Source organism: Hippopotamus amphibius, chromosome 5, assembly GCF_030028045.1.
Source record: "Hippopotamus amphibius kiboko isolate mHipAmp2 chromosome 5, mHipAmp2.hap2, whole genome shotgun sequence".
Taxonomy (NCBI): domain Eukaryota; kingdom Metazoa; phylum Chordata; class Mammalia; order Artiodactyla; family Hippopotamidae; genus Hippopotamus; species Hippopotamus amphibius.
The window spans coordinates 77,807,481-77,826,314 of record NC_080190.1 but is presented as its reverse complement, the minus strand read 5'-3'; the positions used below and the strand labels follow the sequence as shown (position 1 = coordinate 77,826,314).

Here is an 18,834-nt window from a genome sequence, read left to right as displayed (position 1 = left end):
TGGTCTCACAGAATGAGATGGGATATGTTCCCTCCTCTTTCATTTTTGAAAGAGTCTGTGAATGACTTCCGTGAATGTCTGATATAATTCACCCGTGAAGCCATGTGGGGCTGGGCTTTTCTTTGTGGGTTGTTCTGTTTGTCTTTTACCGATTAAGTCTCTACTTCCTATTCAGATTTTCTATTTCTTCCTGAGTCAGTTTTTCTACCAATTTGTCCATTTCATCTAAGTTAACTAATGTGTTGTCATACAATTGTTCATAGTACTCCTGTATCCTTTTTTATTTTTATAAAGTCAGTAACAATGTTTATCTTTTATTCCTGATTTTAGTAATTTGAATCTTCCCCTCTATTTTTCACTGTCTAGCTAAAGGTTTGTCAATTTTGTTATCTTCTCAGAGAATCAACTTTTGGTTACATTTACCATCTCTATTATTTTTCTATTCTTTGTTTATTTCCACACTAGTATTTATTATTTCCTTCTTTCTACTTGCTTAGGGCTTACTTCGCTCTTCCTTTTTATTTTTTTAAGGTGGAAGGTAAGATTGATTTCAGATATTTTTTCTTTCTTAAGACATTTACAGCTATAAATTTCTCTGAGCACTGATTTAGTTGCATAGTACTAAATACATTCAATATGTTATATATAAAATATGTATATATATTTATATATAATGTAAAATTTAATATATTGTGATTTCACTTATATTCATTTCAAAGTATTTTCTAATTTTTGTGATTTCTTTTTTGAATCATTTGTTACTCAAAGGTTTAATATTTACAGAATGAAAATTCCTCAGATTTCTTTGTTACTGATTTCTAACTTAATTTCATTATGATCAGAAACCACACTTTGTTTTCCAATAGTTTTAAATTTATTAAGCCTTTGACCTCCTCAAGTTTCTTAGGCTTGTTTTTTTGTGTCTCAGCCTCTGACCCGTCCTAGAGAACGTTCTACATATGCTTGAACAGCATGTGTGTTCTGCTGATTCTGCAGCTGTTGGATGCAATGTTCCACGTCTCTTAGATCTAATTTGTTTATACTGGTGTCCAAGTCTTCTGTTTCCTTGTTAATCTTCTGCTTGACTTTCTATCCATTATCAAAAGCAGGCTATTAAAGTGTCCACATATTATCGATTTCTCCATTAAATTCTGTCAGTTTTTTCTTCATGTATTTTGGGACACTGCTGTTAGATGCCTATGTTTAGAAATCTTCCTGGTAGATTGACACTTTTATTGTTATGGAATGTCCCTCTTTAGCTCTACTAACATTTTTTTAAGTCTATGTTGCCTGGTATCAGTATAGCTACTCCATCTTTTTTATGGTTTAAAGTTGTTCTTTCTACTTTCAACCTATTTATGTCTTTGAATCTGAAGTATGTCTCTTATAATACCATGTATACTTAGACTTCATTTTATCCAATCTGACAATGTCTGCCTTTTGAGTGGATTGTTTATACATTCACAGTTAATATTATCCATATCGTTGAATTTGTATCTGTTATGTTTTGTTTTGTTTTCTGTATATCTCATGTCTTTTTTCTTCCTCTATTCTTCCCTTATTGCCTTCTTTTGTAACGGATGGCTACCTGGATTAAGTGGATATTTAATTCCTTTAGTGACCTCATTTTATACAGTATTTGAGTCTTCTTAGTGGTTGCTCTAGGGCTTACAATATTTATCTTAATTTATCAGAATCTACTTTATATTTATACTAACTTAATTCCAGAAACACAGAAACTTCACTCCTCTACAGCTCCATCCACTCTCCATCTGCTTATGCTATTACTGTTATACACACTCTGTGTGATTTATATATGGTACAAACATGATTAATTTATATAATTATGTGTCTCTTAAAGAAGTTGACAGAGGGAAGGAGAGAAACATATTTATATAGTTTGTTATGTTAACCTTATTTACCCTTTATTGTTATCTTGCCTGTTTTCTGCAGATTCACAGCCCACACAGTGTTGCTTCCTGACCCTAGCACAGCTTTTGTTTCTATTAGTTTCCTTTGCTCTCAAATGTGTTTCACTTCTGGGTGTCACAGGCTCAACAACATATATATTGCTTTATGCAGCTGTTTTAAAGTCAGAAGAACCAAGGAGAAGAAATACACAACTGTGTTATATTTTGTGTAGATGAAAATTATACTTATCAGCGATGGGGGGTGTGTGTGTATATGCGTGTGCGTGCATGCTTCATGTCACTTATCTTCAGACTGAAGAATACCCTTTAGTATTAGAAGGCGGGTCTGTTAGCAGCAAATTCTCACAGTTTATCTGAGAATGCCTCTGTTTCACCCTCATTTATGAAATCTTGTTTTGCTAGATCCTGGTTGGCCGCCTTCATTTCAGCATTTGAATATGTCACCCTACTGCCTACTGGCCTCTATTAGTTCTGGTAAGTCTGCTGCTGACATTGCTGGGGTTTCCTTGTATGTGATGAGTTGTTTCTCTCTCACTGCTTTCAAGATTTTTTCCTTTACTTTGGCTTTAAACATTTTAACTAAGATATAACTAAGGTCTCTTTGTATTTGCCTACTTGAAGTTCACTAAACTTATATGTGTATACTAGTGTTTTCATCAAATTTGGGAACTTTTCACCCATTACAACTTCAAATATTTTTTTTGCACCTTTCTCTCTCTCCTGATACATTTCATGTACATTGGTCACTTAATGGTATCCCACGTTTTTCTGAGGTTTTGACTTCCTTTTTTCTGTTTCTCAGGACTACATAGTCTCTACCGATTTGTCCTCAAGTTTGCTGACAGTTTTTTTCTGCCACCCGCCACAAACCAACTGTTCGACCACTGAGTGCTTTTTTTTAACCGTTTTGCTTATTGTACTTTTCAACTCTAGAATTTTTAAATAGCTTCTTTTTACTGATATTCTCAATTTGATGAGACATTATCATCATTCCTTTATTTCTTAGGAAAACTTTTTTTGAGTCCTTTGAGACATTTAGAATAGTGCTTTTAAGTCTGTCTGTTAAGTACGACACCTGCGCCCCATGAACAAAGTTTCTGCTGCCTGTTTGTTTGCTTCCCTGTATATGGGTCACGCTTTTTCGTATGTCTCATTTACTGTTTCTGAAAACTGGACATTTCAGATAACATAATAGCATGGACTGTCCCTTCTTGGCCCCAGAGCTTATTGTCTTTGTGTTTTCTTGTTGACTTGCTCAGTGACATGGCTGGACCTGCTTGGTGAAGTCTGTTCCTGCTGCAGCCACCTGACCTTTCTGCACACGTGCTTCCCCATGTTTTTATCTAAAGTGAAAGCTAAAGAGTGTGCTTCCGCTCCCTTAACCACTTAAAGCTTTATCCTTAACCACTTGGTGGGTGAGACAGAGGGCACACTTTAGGGGGCATTTACAGAATTTTTCCCCACATTGAGCCAGGGACTAGTAACTTGGATTCTCTCTAATCGCTCCTGAGAAGGTGCAGCCTCGGGCATGCACACAGCCTTCAGGTTGCCAGACGTGACTGGCTTTGTTTTTAAGCCTAGCTTAGAAGCTGTCCCCAGTTCAATGTTTGCACAAAGGTGTGTTTAAGACACTTGTGCACTGAAGATTCCACTTGGTTCTGATGAGTCTGTATGAGGTTTGGGGATGCTGTCCCGGTGCCCCGTGTCCTACCCTGATGGCTCCTGACTGGGGGCAACGTGCATGGCCTCCCTGACCTCCAGGACTGATTGTGATCCCTGGACGGCCCATCTTGGCTGACTCCTTAGCTCTCCATGGTTGTCTGGAACAGAGCTTCTGTAACAGGGGACTGAGGAAAGTAGAAATGCCAGTTTCCTGCCTCTCCCAGGGTAGGGCCACAGCCACAGAGCGGCCAGGAGACCCCCGTCCTGGCTGCACACGCCCAGAAGTTGGAACGGAGCAGCTCGGGGCTCAGATGCTGTGGCTCTCACTGTCCTGAGTTTCAGGAGATTTTCTTGAGTGGCTGTTTCTCCATTTCCTCTATGCCCTGAGGACAATTTCCAGAGACTTTAAATGAGTAATTCTCACCAAATTGTTGTTTTGCTGGAAGAGGAACTGCCAGGCTGCTTGTCTGTCAGTCTAGAAGGCCTGTCTCCAAAGAAATTTTTAACATGATGTTTCAGATGGAGTTTCAAATTACAAGTTTAGTCATTTTAAAAATTCACTTATTAACACAACCAAAAAATAACCAGAAATGTCAGAAATCTTCCATTATGAACATGGTTTTGAAAAAGAAACATACATTTATTTACATTTTGCTTTTTAAAAAAAACGTTTAAATAAAAGAAAAACTAGAGATATAAATAAGACCATTCATTTTTCTTCTAAGTCTTAAATTTGTGTCCCCGAATACTTGGGAACGCTTTTCAGCTTAGGTCACAGGAGGTACGGTGGCAGCAACCAGTTTACTACCAGCAGCATCACTGCCCACAGTTATCGTAACTAACTGTGTAAGTCAAATAAGAAAATTCTCTAGACATTCCTCCAAAGAAGACATGCAGATGGCCAACAAACACATGAAAAGATGCTCAACATCACTAATCATTAGAGAAATGCAAGTCAAAGCCACAATGAGGTATCACCTCACACCAGTCAGAATGGCCATCATCAAAAAATCTAGAAACAATAAATGTTGGAGAGGGTGTGGAGAAAAGGGAACTCTCCTGCACTGTTGGTGGGAATGTAAGCTGGTACAGCCACCATGGAAAACAGTTTGAAGACACCTTAAAAAACTAAAAATAGAACTGCCATATGATCCAGTAATCCCACTACTGGGCATATACCCAGAGAAATCCATAATCCCAAAAGAAACATGTACCATAATGTTTATTGCAGCACTATTTACAATAGCCAGGACATGGAAGCAACCTAAATGCCCATCAACAAATGAATGGATAAAGAAGATGGGGCATATATATACAATGGAATATTACTCAGCTATAAAAAGCAATGAGATGGAGCTATATGTAATGAGGTGGATAGACCTAGAGTCTGTCATACAGAGTGAAGTAAGCCAGAAAGAGAAAAACAAATATTGTATGCTAACTCATATATACAGAATCTTAAAAAAAAAAATGGTACTGATGAACCCAGTGACAAGGCAACAATAAGGAGGCAGATGCAGAGAATGGACTAGAGGACACAAGGTTGGGGGGGGGGGGGTAAAGGGGAAGCTGGGACGAAGTGACAGAGTAGCATACACATATATACACTACCAACTATAAAACAGATAGCCAGTGGGAAGTTGCTGTATAACAAAGGGAGATCAACTCGATGATGGGTGATGCCTTAGGGGGTTGGGACAGGGAGGGTGGGGGGGAGTCGAGGGAGGGAGGGAGGGAATATGGGAATATGTGTATAAATACAGCTGATTGACTTTGGTGTACGTCAAAAACTGGTACAAGAGTGTAAAGCAATTACATTCCAATCAAAAAAGAAAAAAGAAAAAAAGAAAAGAAAGAAATAAAATTCTCCTTTGCTCTGGGACGGTCCAGAACCATGCCGCTGTCCATGGTACAGAAACGTACATTGCACTAAGTAGCACCAACACGTTGAAATTAACTTCAGGTCTAACTTGTCTAAATTCAATTCTCACTCTTATGCCTTATGAGAAAAACCTAAAGACTTGCTGGAGGATGAGAAGAAAGCACACTGAGTGAAAGGAAATGACTGTCAACAGCCCACATCTGCATCCTTGAAACTGTCAGACAGGAGTTTCCCGCACACAGAAGCCTGCTGTTCTACTGGCTGCTTTTCTAGGGTTTTAAACAAGATGCAAGGATATCTTTGCTCGTGGTGCTATTTTCAAAATCCATCCCTTATTCCTCTGTAGGTGTCTGAATGAAATAAATTATTCAAGGCCCACTTCAAGCCTCACCTCCTCCCACAGGCTAACCCTAAGACCAGCCAACTCGCTCTATTCAAGTTCTGAGCACGGGCAGTGCCCACTGTGACACAAGTGGTGAGTGCCGGCTCTCCCCAACACGGCTGCTGCTTTTCTCTGCTGCGCACCCAGCTGAAATGGATAAAACCTGTTCCCAATGGATCAAGAAAGGGGTGCAACACTGAATGTAACTGGTGACCCCCCTTCCCACTAGCAGGACTAAGAAAACACCCTCCCCTCATCTGACCAAAAATCTTTGCTCACGTATACAATGATGAGTTTTAGTTTCCATAGATAATCATAAAAGGTAATGAATCTTAAGTATATTTTCCAAACAACCCTTTTTCCAATGTCAATGGATCATAATAAACAGAACACCCCAGCCATTAAAAACCAACAGTGGCCTTGCAGACGCTGCCACCCCGGAGCCTTCCGTGCGGCCTAGCCATGGTCAACCCCACCGTGTTCGACATCGCGGTCAACAGCGAGCCCTTGGGCCACGTCTCCTTTGAGCTGTTTGCAGACAAAGTTCCAAAAACAGCAGAAAACTTTCGTGCTCTGAGCACTGGGGAGAAAGGCTTTGGTTATAAAGGTTCCTGCTTTCACAGAATAATTCCTGGATTTATGTGCCAGGGTGGTGACCTTACATGCCATAATGGCACTGGTGGCAAGCCCCTCTATGGGGAGAAATTTGATGATGAGAATTTCCTCCTGAAGCTTATGGGTCCTAGCATCTTGTCCATGGCAAAAGCTGGCCCCAACACAAATGGTTCCCAGTTTTTCATCTGCACTGCCAAGACTGAGTGGTTGGATGGCAAGCATGTGGTCTTTGGCAAGGTGAAAGAAAGAGGGCATAAATATTGTGGAAGCCATGGAGCACTTTGGGCCCAGGAATGGCAAGACCAGCAAGAAGATCACCACTGCTGACTGTAGACAAATCTAATAAATTTGACTTGTGTCTTATCTTAACCACCAGACTATTCCTTCTGTAGCTCAGGAGAGCACCCATTCACCCCACTCTGCTCAAAATATCCTCGAATCTTTGTGCTCTCACTGCAGTTCTTTGAGTTCCATACTTTCCCTATTCCTCTCCAAGTTTAGCTGAATTGACAAGTTTATGATTATGAAATAAAAACTAAACAACAAAAATTAATACGCTTTTCTAATATACCTAGTCCACCAAAATCTTAATATCATCATCGTATGTAAATATGAAGTCCAAAAGAATTAAACTTCAGAATCATGATTAAATTTCTGCAATTCCAAAGTACAGTTAATCAAATATAATTTTCCTAATACATCTAGCAAGGTCAAGGATCATTAATTAGCCTAATTATATTTCCTTTTTATTATGCTATTAGGCTTTCTGCTTGTTTGTTTTGTAGCTGTTTACTTAGAAGTATAAAGATACATTGAACCAAAAGACAATTTTTAAAAAGAGGATATTACTGTTGCATTCTTTGAACTGATTGTGTATGCTCTACAAATAATTATAGGAAAAGCATTTCCAAAAAACATAATGATTCTTTCAACATCTAAAACAAATCCAGAATCCACAAAACGTATGTTCGTCTAACTATAGCCTTGTATTCTGATGTGGCTTTCTATGTAAATACACTTTTAAGGCTTGCAATAGAAATGTATTCTATTACTGGTAAAAACATATTATGTTAAAAGTTACAAAGTACCAAATGTTCATGATGTATTCCCAAAAACAGATCTAAATTGTCTTATAAGATATTTGGTATTTCAGACATTATTTTAGGTCTAAGAGACAAATAGAAATGTCCAATCAAAACACACCCTTGCCAGATACAACAGGAAAACAACACCAACACAGACGACTAGATTTATATACCTCTTAGACGATCATTCAGGCCACCAGCCTGTGAACACTTGAATATCCATTGATTATGATAAAATGTATTTTTTATTCTCAAGATAAATATTTGCATTTAGTAAAAGTAAAGCAGAGATTCACAGGTAAAATGCATACCCCATTTTTCTTTTCCGACCAACCAATCTTACAACAGTATTCGAAGCCTAGCTCACACATTTTTCCCAACGCCCCAACATAGTAGGAAGTATCCTTTTAATGGAAATTACTATTTTCATGTAAGAATACTTGGAGGTGTTACATTACACTCCCACATAGGAACAGTTCAGTAATGAATGCTTCTTTTCCCATTGTTAATACAAACTTTTATAACACAAAAAAAGCCTTTTTAGAAGTTAGGTCAGCAAGCACAATGGTAAGATTGAACAAAATACCAAATGTCTTTTATTAACTCCCTTTATAATAAGTAGCAGATTTAACTATTTTTCTAATCATATTTCCAGAAGCTGAAGCCAAACCAATATTTAACTATCATGAATTCCTTTTCTCCCCCATTCTTTGGGGCAGAGCATTTGAATCTGATAAATAGAACAGAAGAAACCCAGGAAGAAATTCATTTGTTGCATTAAATGGTTATATAAATGTCAGTTATGTATTTAAAAAGCAAAATAGATTCTTTTCATTCACTCTTGTTAACCTATGTGTGCTAATTTACATTACATGTTCCTTTACACACCTTTTAAGCATGAGTAGACATTTTTGACTTAAGGCATATTTTAGAAAGACGTTCCTTTTTGTGATACCAAACGTATCTCCAGTTGACATTTGGTGGGTTTAACCACTGTGGCTGCACCTCCACCCACTACTTATTTGCCACACAAGCAAAAGGCCTTCATGTTTACTGCCTGCAGAAGTTTATGTGTCTAAAGCTCACATCACTCTGATGAACTTTTATTTAATTGGGCAAATGTCATGTTTGGTGGTATCATAGTTTATGTACTTGTCAAAATCTGTTAGAATATGGAAAAGTCTTTAAAAGTATCTTCACACACAATTTTGTAAATGTAACTAGTCATTTAAATATTGAGCATATATGAAAATCAGTACAAATTCAGATTCTTTGTAAAGAGTATCTATTCTAGTCTCCACATAAATAACACCGCATACGTCCTCATCTATAATATTTCTCGGCCACACCTATGGCTAGCCATGAGGAGCACAGGCTCTGGAGCCAGGTGGCTGGGGTGTGACCTGAGCTCTGCCCCTCCCTACCCTGGAGGCATGACAACCCGCCTGCACCCCAGCTTTCCGTGCTGCGCACCAGGGGTAACCGTGTCTAACTCCCAGGATTAGGAGGATGGAATGCACTAATGGCGGCTCTGGAGACAATGACAGCAGAGGGTAAACAAAGCCCACGCGCCCGCAGGCTCCCCGGCTGCCGGGGCTGCTGTCATGATGTCCGCTGTTACTACTACTGCTGCTGAAGCTACTGCTGCTACTACCGTGTTTCCCAAAATATATCTGCTCAGGACCTCATCTGACATTGGGTTAACTAGAAACTTCTTTCTGAGGGAATTCTTACTGTGAAAATCACTCCAGTGGAAATTCTCCCGCTTCTCTGCTCCATAAGCTCGGGTTAATTTAATCTTTGCTGGGACGTGAAGATCCTGAGGCGACTCAGGGTCACTCCAACATTAACAGTCACTGAACTCGCCCGTGATCTCTGGAGCATTCCCTAACAACAGGCAGGTGCCTGTGTGTATGTGTGTGATGTTTCAAACAGGGACCTCAGCTTCCTCCTGATTCCTTGGGAGACGGGGTTGTTGTCGTACTAAGCAAGCAGGTTGATATTTAATTCTGACCTGTAAGCATCACGCTCGTTTGCTAAAGGGGAACTATGTGAAATCACAGTCTGATGAACTTCATACGCCTTCTCAGCGAACCTCCTTATGTTTTCATAACCTCACAATGAAGATGGGTGAGTTACGATATCATCACAGAACTTATATACAGGTTCCATGAAAAAATATGGAAGGCTCTGCCTTGGGTTCCCTAGAGGAGAAAGGACCGAGAAATACCAGACATTCCTCACTGCTGCCACTCCAGCATCCAGAGAGCGGCCCTCTTCCTCTTTACGCCACACAGCAAGGTGTCCAGCTGAGGAAGCTCCACTGTCACATGGAGCACGCATCCTCTGAGAGAGTTATTCAAGGCCGGCACATGCAGCCACAATCTTACTTTCAAGAAAAGGACAGATCACAGAAAAATTATTTGGCTATTTCAAAGCATTTAAAGAAAACCAGAACTCTTAGCTTCTATCGTGTATGAGAAGAGTAGTTTAAAACACCTCCATAAACACACACCACAGCATTAATGGCTATTAATTTCACTGGAAATGAATGTCCACATATAACAAGAGCAACCACAGGTTAATGGTTTGAACTGTGCAGGCCCGCTTACACATAGGTTTCTTCAGTAGTAAATTCTGCAGCGCTACACGACCTACATCCATGGATGTGGAACCACAGATACTGAGGGACCCCAAATACAGAGAGCTGATTACAGTTTATACAGAGATCTTCGACTGTGTAGAGGGGTGGCGCCCCAACCCTGTGTCGCTCAAGGCTCAAACGTATTTGCATACATCTGGAAAATACGTTTTCCTTAAAGGAAATTTTAAATGTCTCAAGTAGCTGGAATGCATGTATTTTTCTTCCAAATACAAAGGTAAATAAAACTAGCTTTCTTCAGCCATAATACTTTGCAGCAGAGTTTTCTCTCACCAACATACTGGAAAAAGATACCTTATCCCTCCAAAAACAAACCAGAACTGGGTTCAAGACCCCGGCCAAGGAGATGCTGACAAGCTCGTTGGGAGTCAGGATGGAGACTGGTCCACAAACCTTCTTTAAGCTGAAGGTCAACAGCTGTGTCACCACCAGTGGGTGCAAATGACAACACTGGCAAAGGCTCGTACCCACAGTTTACAGAGGGGGCTCACGACAGGGTGAGGTGACTGTGAGGAGGTGATGAGCTGCTCACGTGCAAGGTCACCTCATGCCAACTAGCTGAGCTTGAAGTCTTCATGATTTGGACAGAAATCGCATTTCAGTAGGCTTAAACTAAACACTATGTCAAAAAATCATGAAAGCCTATACCTGCGGGTAACATGAGGCAGCTTCCTCATCTCTGTTCACTGGTGATGGGAGATGGGGAGGGTGTGCTTTTGCCTTTTCGAGAATTTCATCCCTAGACTAGAGACATCCCACGTCACCCTTGCCCATTCGTCAAGTGACGGCCCTGCTGCCTCGCTCTCTGTGGCATCTGTGCTCCCCGCCCGTACAGCTTTTCCATCTCTGATACGCTCCATGGGAAGAGATGTGACAACTCAGCCTACGTGTACTATATGCAAGTATGCCGTGGGAAAGATTTTTAGAGCATTTATCTCTGCCAGAAAATGTGGTTTTCCATTTACCTTTATTTCACTGACAAAGCTACCTTGGCCATACTGACTATTATGAGATGAGTGATTTCCCAGCTTCTAATCATTACTGGGTATAGCTACCGATATGTATACAGTCCTCCTTCTCCAGCCAGCTGGATTATTTGTTAAACAAATATTTTATTCAGTGCCTATAATGTGCCAGGTTTACCATCGTTTCTGATCTAAAGTCACCAGCAAACAGCTGTGTCACAATAAATGGTTCTGAAAAACCTAACCACATCACATTTGGGTTGGCATCACTGTCAGATTAATGGAGATGCCTGCGGTAAGCCTGCCGCCGGCTCAGCTAGAGGTTCCAGTCAAACCCACCCCTCCCAGCTGGATTCTGCAGTGCCCATCTGTGGGGAGCTGTCTGCTCTGAAATAAATATGGAGGGAAACAGCGCTGGGTCAGACATCTAGCTACAACTGCCAGGTCAGAGGCAGAAGCTCCCCGAATCACATCACCAGTTGCCACTCATCTGGGGAGCCTGTGCCAGGAGAGCCCAGGGGCTTCAGGCCTCATTTCTCTCTCTTTCTTTCAGAAGGAGCTGCCCACCACCACCCCACTTCAGGATGAAAGATGGGCGCCAACAGCAACACCTTCCTTCTGGGCTTATTGTTCTAAGACTTTAACTACACTTTCCCGAACGGCCGCCTTGAGAAATTTACAAAATCATTTCACAAAAACAAGGCCACTGGGTGGATCAGTGGAAAAACATTGCATGACAATGTTTTCCTCCAAACACACTCTTCTTTCTCTTTAGGACTCGGGTGTCACAGGATAGATCAAAGGATTTGACACAGAATGGAGATGTTGTAACTGGATATGAGAGTCTCTTCCCTGTGTCAAGTGCAAGGTGACTGTCTAGCTGGGTGCTACAGGGCATCCACTCAGGTATTACAATAGCAACAAAATACCAAACACATGATAGATTACTTAGGACTGGATTTCTTGCTGTTTTCCTTTGCTGACTCTTACCTTTCTTTCAATCCATTCCAGCACTCAGATGGATTTTAATCAAGGGACAGTTTGTTTCTAGATAGTTAATTCTGGAAACAAGCAATTGCTGAAATTTTGGAAATATGTATCTCAAGGCTACAAATAAAGTAGTCAGAATATGATCACTTGGTGGAGATGATTACTTGTTGTTCTATCTGGGAAGGTCTTGCTTAACCACATGTTTAAAATGCTAACCTCTGCTACCTGTCTCACAGACTGTGGAAGGCACGCAGCCCAGAAACGATGTCAGTTTTTCTCTAATGGAAGTTCACAGTTATGCCCAAAACACTGTCCAATTTCAGAAAACACATGAGTACTCACTTGTTTAGCCTTGGTCTTTGTGATGGTGTCAGAAATCGGTTTCTTCCTTTCCTTTACAGTAGATTTAGAAAATAATTCCTCAAATTCATGACAATCTATGGATGGCTCTTCGATTTTTTCCCAAATAAGTGAAGCACTGGAGTCTCTAAAGTCAAGCAAAAGACCCATGAGAGAGCCGTCAACCAAACGGCAGGACATCACAGTGAGCACGGACAGTGGGGACGGGCAGGACACAGGCGGCAGAGGAGCAGGGAGAGGACGCCAGGCGGCGGAGGACAGAGGGAGATTGGGGGAAGGTGCTCTTTTCTGTACGATCACCATTTGTTTAATCACTGTGATGAGAAACAACATCAATACAGAATGAGACCTTTGCCTAGAAAGAAGCATTTCCAGGAAGTCTCAGTCATCAAGTCACTGTATAAAAACATAAAAAGATGAACCCCTCTCAGTAACGCTCTCAAAGCAGGGAATGTCTGATATCTCACAAACCCAACCTGATCCATCAGCTTTGTGGGTTATTCGTGGGTTAAAAACAAGTCAGTTTATGCCCACAGTGGCACCTCCGTCTCCCTACCGCCGCCCATCCCTCCGTGCCACCTGACCCTTCAGTGACTACAGAGTCATGTAGCACCACCTAAAGAAGGGAGATCCACTTGAAAGCAGAACAAGAACGAAACAGAAGAACTTCATATGCTGCATATGGATAAAATGAGTTTGGGGCACAGCTGGACACGATGCCTCAGCACACAGAGGTGACCTGGCAAAAATTACTCCGCGAATGAGCCGCAAAGTTAGACGTCGCCAAAACAGACCGGCTCCTCCTCCCAGTGTGATTCAGTGAAGAGAAAATTAAGACATGAGAATGCGCCTGGTAAATATCCTATTTCTAAATCTGTGCCACATCACACGCACGCACAAATTCAAAGAGTCACAAGAACTTGGGACAAGGAAGTCCAGTGAAATTTAAAGGACATGTTTTTTTCTGGCTCAGGGCACTTTCCACAGCCATGTCCCAGCACCGTCCCAGGGGTCGGAGAACCAGGGTATGGACCATCCATGGGTAAGTAATACACCAGCAGTGTTCCTGCTGGGAGACATTCTTTTATAAATATCATATGTTTTTAAAAAAACCATATGTTCGTGATTTTATGACCCAGTGTTGCAAATCATCTACAGAAGTGCCATGAAATGCTCAGAACTAAATCATTTCTCCCATGGGATGTGGATGTGTGTATTTCTGTGTAGCACATTTCTGAATTAAAAAACAAGACTGTGCCTTCAAAAGGATGCAGAAAACATCCTCAAGAGTCAGTCTAAGGATCTGATTTACTTTTTTTTTTTAAGCTGCTTATTGGAATATATTTGCTTTACACTCTTGTACCAGTTTTTGAGGTACACCAAAGTGAATCAGCTATATTTATACACATATTCCCATATTCCCTCCCTCCCACATCTCCCTCCCCGCCCCCATCCTGACCCTCTAAGGCATCTCCCATCATCAAGTTGATCTCCTTTTGTTATACAGCAACTTCCCACTAGCTATCTATTTTACAGTTGGTAGTGTAAATATGTCTATGCTACTCTTTCACTTCATCCCAGCTTCCCCTTCACCCCCCAACCCCAGTCCCGTGTCCTCAAGTCCATTCTCTACTTCTGTATCTCCACTCTTGCTTGTCACTGGGTTCATCAGTACCATTTCTTCAGATTCCATATATATGTGTTAGCATACAGTATTTGCTTTTCTCTTTCTGGCTTACTTCACTCTGTATGACAGACTCTAGGTCTATCCACCTCATGACACATAGCTCCATTTCATTCCTTTTTATGGCTGAGTAATATTCCATTGTATATATGTGCCACATCTTCTTTATCCATTCATCTGTTGATTTACTTTTATAAGCTATTTGTCAGAGTGAGGTTCTACAACAAGGCAACAGAGCACGTAGGCTAAGAAAAATACATCCCTCTATCTTTAAAAGGTCAATCAAAAACCATACAGACAGAAATCTGTACATTGATACATGTTTGTTTTACCCCTTTGATACTTCTGGAGAAAAGTCTAAAATTGCTTCACTAAATATTGATGTAAAAATCTGCAGACAAGTTTTAAAGTGGTACTTAATTATCATTTTTCCCAAGTTTTAAAGGAACATGCTTCCCTCATATTGACACATGGTGCAAAGATGAGCCCCCGTTCACGTTACCTTTTACTGTGCAGTTGAATTCTGGTCCAATACAGAGGCTTCATTGGCCGACAAGGCTCTATTGGCTGCTTTCTACTCCCTTTGTCCTGGTTCAACCCGAATCCAAACAAGCCAGTTGGCAATGGAGGAGGAAGAAATCCACACGCCTGCGGTGCCGGTAAAGTGCTACTCCCAACTTGTGGTGGGAGAGGAAGGCCTGATCCAGGAGGCAGAGGGGGTGGTGGTGGGGGGGGAGCACCTGTTCCAGGAAGGGGAGGAGGGGGAGGGGCTAGAGGAGGTGGAATCCCCACACCAGGCAAAGGAGGAGGTGGAACAGGAGGTATTCCTTCACCTGGCAGAGGAGGGGGAGGAGGTATTCCCATACCAGGAAGAGGCGGGGCAGGAGGAATACCCACTCCAGGAAGAGGGGGGGCAGGAGGTACTCCTTCACTGGGGAGAGGGGGGGCAGGAGGAATTCCCACTCCAGGAAGAGGTGGGGGAGGAGGAATTCCCACTCCAGGAAGAGGTGGGGGAGGAGGAATTCCCATACCAGGAAGAGGTGGGGGAGGAGGTATTCCCACTCCAGGAAGAGGAGGGGCAGGAGGAATTCCCATACCAGGAAGAGGTGGGGGAGGAGGAATTTCCACTCCAGGAAGAGGTGGGGGAGGAGGAATTCCCATACCAGGAAGAGGTGGGGGAGGAGGAATTCCCACTCCAGGAAGAGGGGGGGCAGGAGGAATTCCCACTCCAGGAAGAGGGGGGGAAGGAGGTATTCCTTCACTGGGGAGAGGGGGGGCAGGAGGAATTCCCATACCAGGAAGAGGGGGGGCAGGAGGAATTCCCACTCCAGGAAGAGGCAGGGGAGGAGGTATTCCCATACCAGGAAGAGGGGGGGCAGGAGGAATTCCCACTCCAGGAAGAGGGGGGGGAGGAGGAATTCCCACTCCAGGAAGAGGGGGGGAAGGAGGTATTCCTTCACTGGGGAGAGGGGGGGCAGGAGGTATTCCCACTCCAGGAAGAGGGGGAGCAGGAGGAATTCCCACTCCAGGAAGAGGCAGGGGAGGAGGTATTCCCATACCAGGAAGAGGGGGGGCAGGAGGAATTCCCACTCCAGGAAGAGGGGGAGCAGGAGGAATTCCCACTCCAGGAAGAGGCGGGGGAGGAGGTATTCCCATACCAGGAAGAGGGGGGGCAGGAGGAATTCCCACTCCAGGAAGAGGGGGGGGAGGAGGAATTCCCACTCCAGGAAGAGGGGGGGCAGGAGGAATTCCCTCACCAGGCAAAGGTGGGGGACGGGGTGGCAGCATCTCTGGACCCGGCAGATGGGGAGGTGAGGGACCCGCTGGGCTGGGCAGCAAAGGCCCAGGTGCGGCAGGGGGAGGGCGCGGTGGGGGAGCCGCAGTGCCCAGGCCAGGCATCGGGTGGGAGGACTCCGGAGGCAGAGGCGGCGCAGGGGGGATGTTACGGCCGTTTTCAGAAGATGGGAAAGCAGAGTACTCGTGGCTGGTTCCAGACTCCGTGTGAAGAGAAGGATGGGAAGGCTGTGAGCCGGCCTGTCCTTGACCGTCAGACCAGGGCAGTGATGCAGGGGGTGGAAGCTGGAGGGGCTGATGTGCGTCGAGCTGAACGGATATCCGCCTTGGAGACACGACCAAAGAAATCTCTGAGCAGAATTTGGTCTGAGGTCCCGGAGGTGAGGATGTCCCGGCTGAGTCTCCAACTGCGGTGCCAGGCAGGACGCCCACGGGAGGAGGTGGCAGCGTCCCACCCTCCTCTGTCGGGGATGTCTGGATGGACTTTGCCTGTAAAATCCTTTGATGCCCTACGTCCTTTTCTCCCAACCTGAGAGCTTCGAGACACACGTCTCTGGCGGGGGCCGCCTCTGAGTCTGCGGCCGGGTACTGCTTCTCTAGCTCAGCTATTTTGGTCCTCAGATCCTCAATGGTCTGCTCCAGCTGCTGAATGACAGTGGCCTGACCCTCAGACTTCATGTCACAAACTTCCTGAGGAGCAACGAAGACAGCACAGTTAAATGTAAAATAAGGAATACTCGAAATATCAAAAATTAGACTTTTAAAATTAAGCAAAATGTATTTGTTTGTTATAATACTTCTAAAAGCTCCCTCCATGGAAAGACTTCCATGTGTCCCTTCTTTTCCATCCTCGGATTTCAAAGTGGTTTACAGACATGACCATGAAGTCCTAAGGCCCTTGTCTAATTTTCCAATGAAATCACGGAAGACAAGGCTGAGCGACAGACACACTCAATTCTACAATAGGCTACTCCCTTCCCGCCCAGTAACATCTGCTATTAAAACATTCCCTAAAGACATTTTAAATCCTGAGTTTTAAAGTTAATCGCAACCTTTAAAAGCTAATCTCTAAAACAGTCCCCAATGAGATCGTGGGAAATATTTCTGACATCTGTACGGGCATCTGCATATATCTTAGGCACGTGTATACAATTTATATCACATTTACTACGATTCAACTATTTTACCTAAGGCGTTTCAGAAAGGGGTACCTTAGGTCGCCGCAAGTTATGAAGATGACCGAGAGCAACTGTGCCCACATGTGGGTCACCCTCACACCCACACGGTGTCTTCCTCTCCCAAAGCATGTAGCTGACTAGCGACACTTTCAGGAAAAAGTGCTTTGGGTAGAGAAAACAGGGGTGGGAGGTGGAGGGGGAAGCCCTTCTGCGTAAAGTGATCACAAATAATAGATGAGTAAGAATAAAAGAGAAGAGGGGCTTCCTAGGTGGCGCAGTGGTTAAGAATCCGCCTGCCAATGCAGAGGTCACAGGTTCGATCCCAGCTCCAGGAAGATCCCATATGCCGCGGAGCAACTAAGCCCGTGTGCCAAAAAAAAAAAAAAGAATAAAAGAGAAGAGAGAGGAATGGGTAGAGGAAAAGATGGAAAGCAGGAGCAGGATAAGGTAGTAGAGAATGAGGGACAGACTCCAGCTGAGTAGTAGGGCTCAGGGTCAGACACCAGCTCACACAGGCTCAACGGCTTCCTCAAGGCTGGAATGAGAGTGGAGCGGGGAGGGTCCCCATACTCAAAACTGCCTCTCCGGAGTGTCCGGGACTCTTCACAGATGACCTTATTTAACACAGGCCACCACGAGAAGCCACTGTCCATGGCACAGACACCTGCTACCTTGCCCACATGGGAGCCTGAAGCTGATGCTCCAGGCCTCTCTCCATCTACTGTGGAGGAATAATTAACAGGTAATACAAAGATGCTACAAAGTCCTGGGCTGGCCAAAAAGTTCACTCGGGTTTTTCTAGACTTTCATTTTTTTTTATAGCTGAGTAATATCCCCTTGTGTAAATATACCACATCTTCTTTATCCACTCATCTCTTGATGGAAACTTAGGTTGCTTCCATATCCTGGCAATTATAAATTCTGCTGCTATAAACTTTGGGGTGCATATAGTTTTCTGAGCTAGTGTTTTCATTTTTTTCTTTACATAAATACCCAGGAGTGAAACTGCTGAGTCATATGGCAGTTTTAGTTTTTTGAGAAACCTCCCTACTGTTTTCTGTAGTGCCTGCACCAATTTAAAATTCCCACAAACAGTGTAGGTGGGGTCTGTTTTCTCCACATTCTCACCAACATTTGTTATTGCAGTTTTTTTTTTACATTTTCTTTTTTTAATTATTTTATTATTTTAAAAAAATTTTATTCATGTATAGTTGATTTATAACGTTAATTTCTTCTGTACAGCAAAATGCCTCAGATATATATATATATTCTGTTATTGTGTTCTTTTGATGATAGCCATTCTGAAAGGTGTGAGGTAGTATCTTGTGGTTTTGATTTTCATTTCTCTGAGGACTAATGATGTTGACTATCTCTTCATGTGCCTGTTGGCCATCTGTAGGTCATCTTTAGAAAAAACTCTACTCAGGTCTTTTGCCTATATTTAAATTGGGGTGTTTGTTTTTTGATGTCGAGTTGTATGGGCTGTTTATATATTTTGGATATTAACCCCTTATCAGTCATATAATTTGCAAATATTTTCTCCCATTCAGTAGGTTGTCTTTTCATTTTGTCTGTCTTTTTTTGGTTTCCTCTGCCATATGAAAGCTTTTAAGATTAATTAGGTTCAGTCTCATAAGATTAATT

The 18,834-nt window shown here is 42.8% G+C and overlaps 1 protein-coding gene and 1 pseudogene across 1 annotated transcript in view; one reads left to right on the top strand and one right to left on the bottom strand.

Annotated features, from left to right (window-relative positions):
* LOC130854242 (formin-2-like) overlaps positions 1 to 18,834 on the bottom strand; it is a 239,910-nt gene that overhangs the window by 115,540 nt on the left and 105,536 nt on the right. The window contains exons 10-11 of the mRNA XM_057736971.1: positions 14,721 to 16,702; positions 12,517 to 12,661 (exon numbers count right to left, since the gene is read on the bottom strand). Of these exons, the coding sequence (XP_057592954.1) occupies positions 12,517 to 12,661; positions 14,721 to 16,702 (2,127 nt within the window). The remainder of the gene's footprint in view (positions 1 to 12,516; positions 12,662 to 14,720; positions 16,703 to 18,834) is intronic.
* LOC130853531 (peptidyl-prolyl cis-trans isomerase A-like) lies at positions 6,320 to 6,815 on the top strand (annotated as a pseudogene).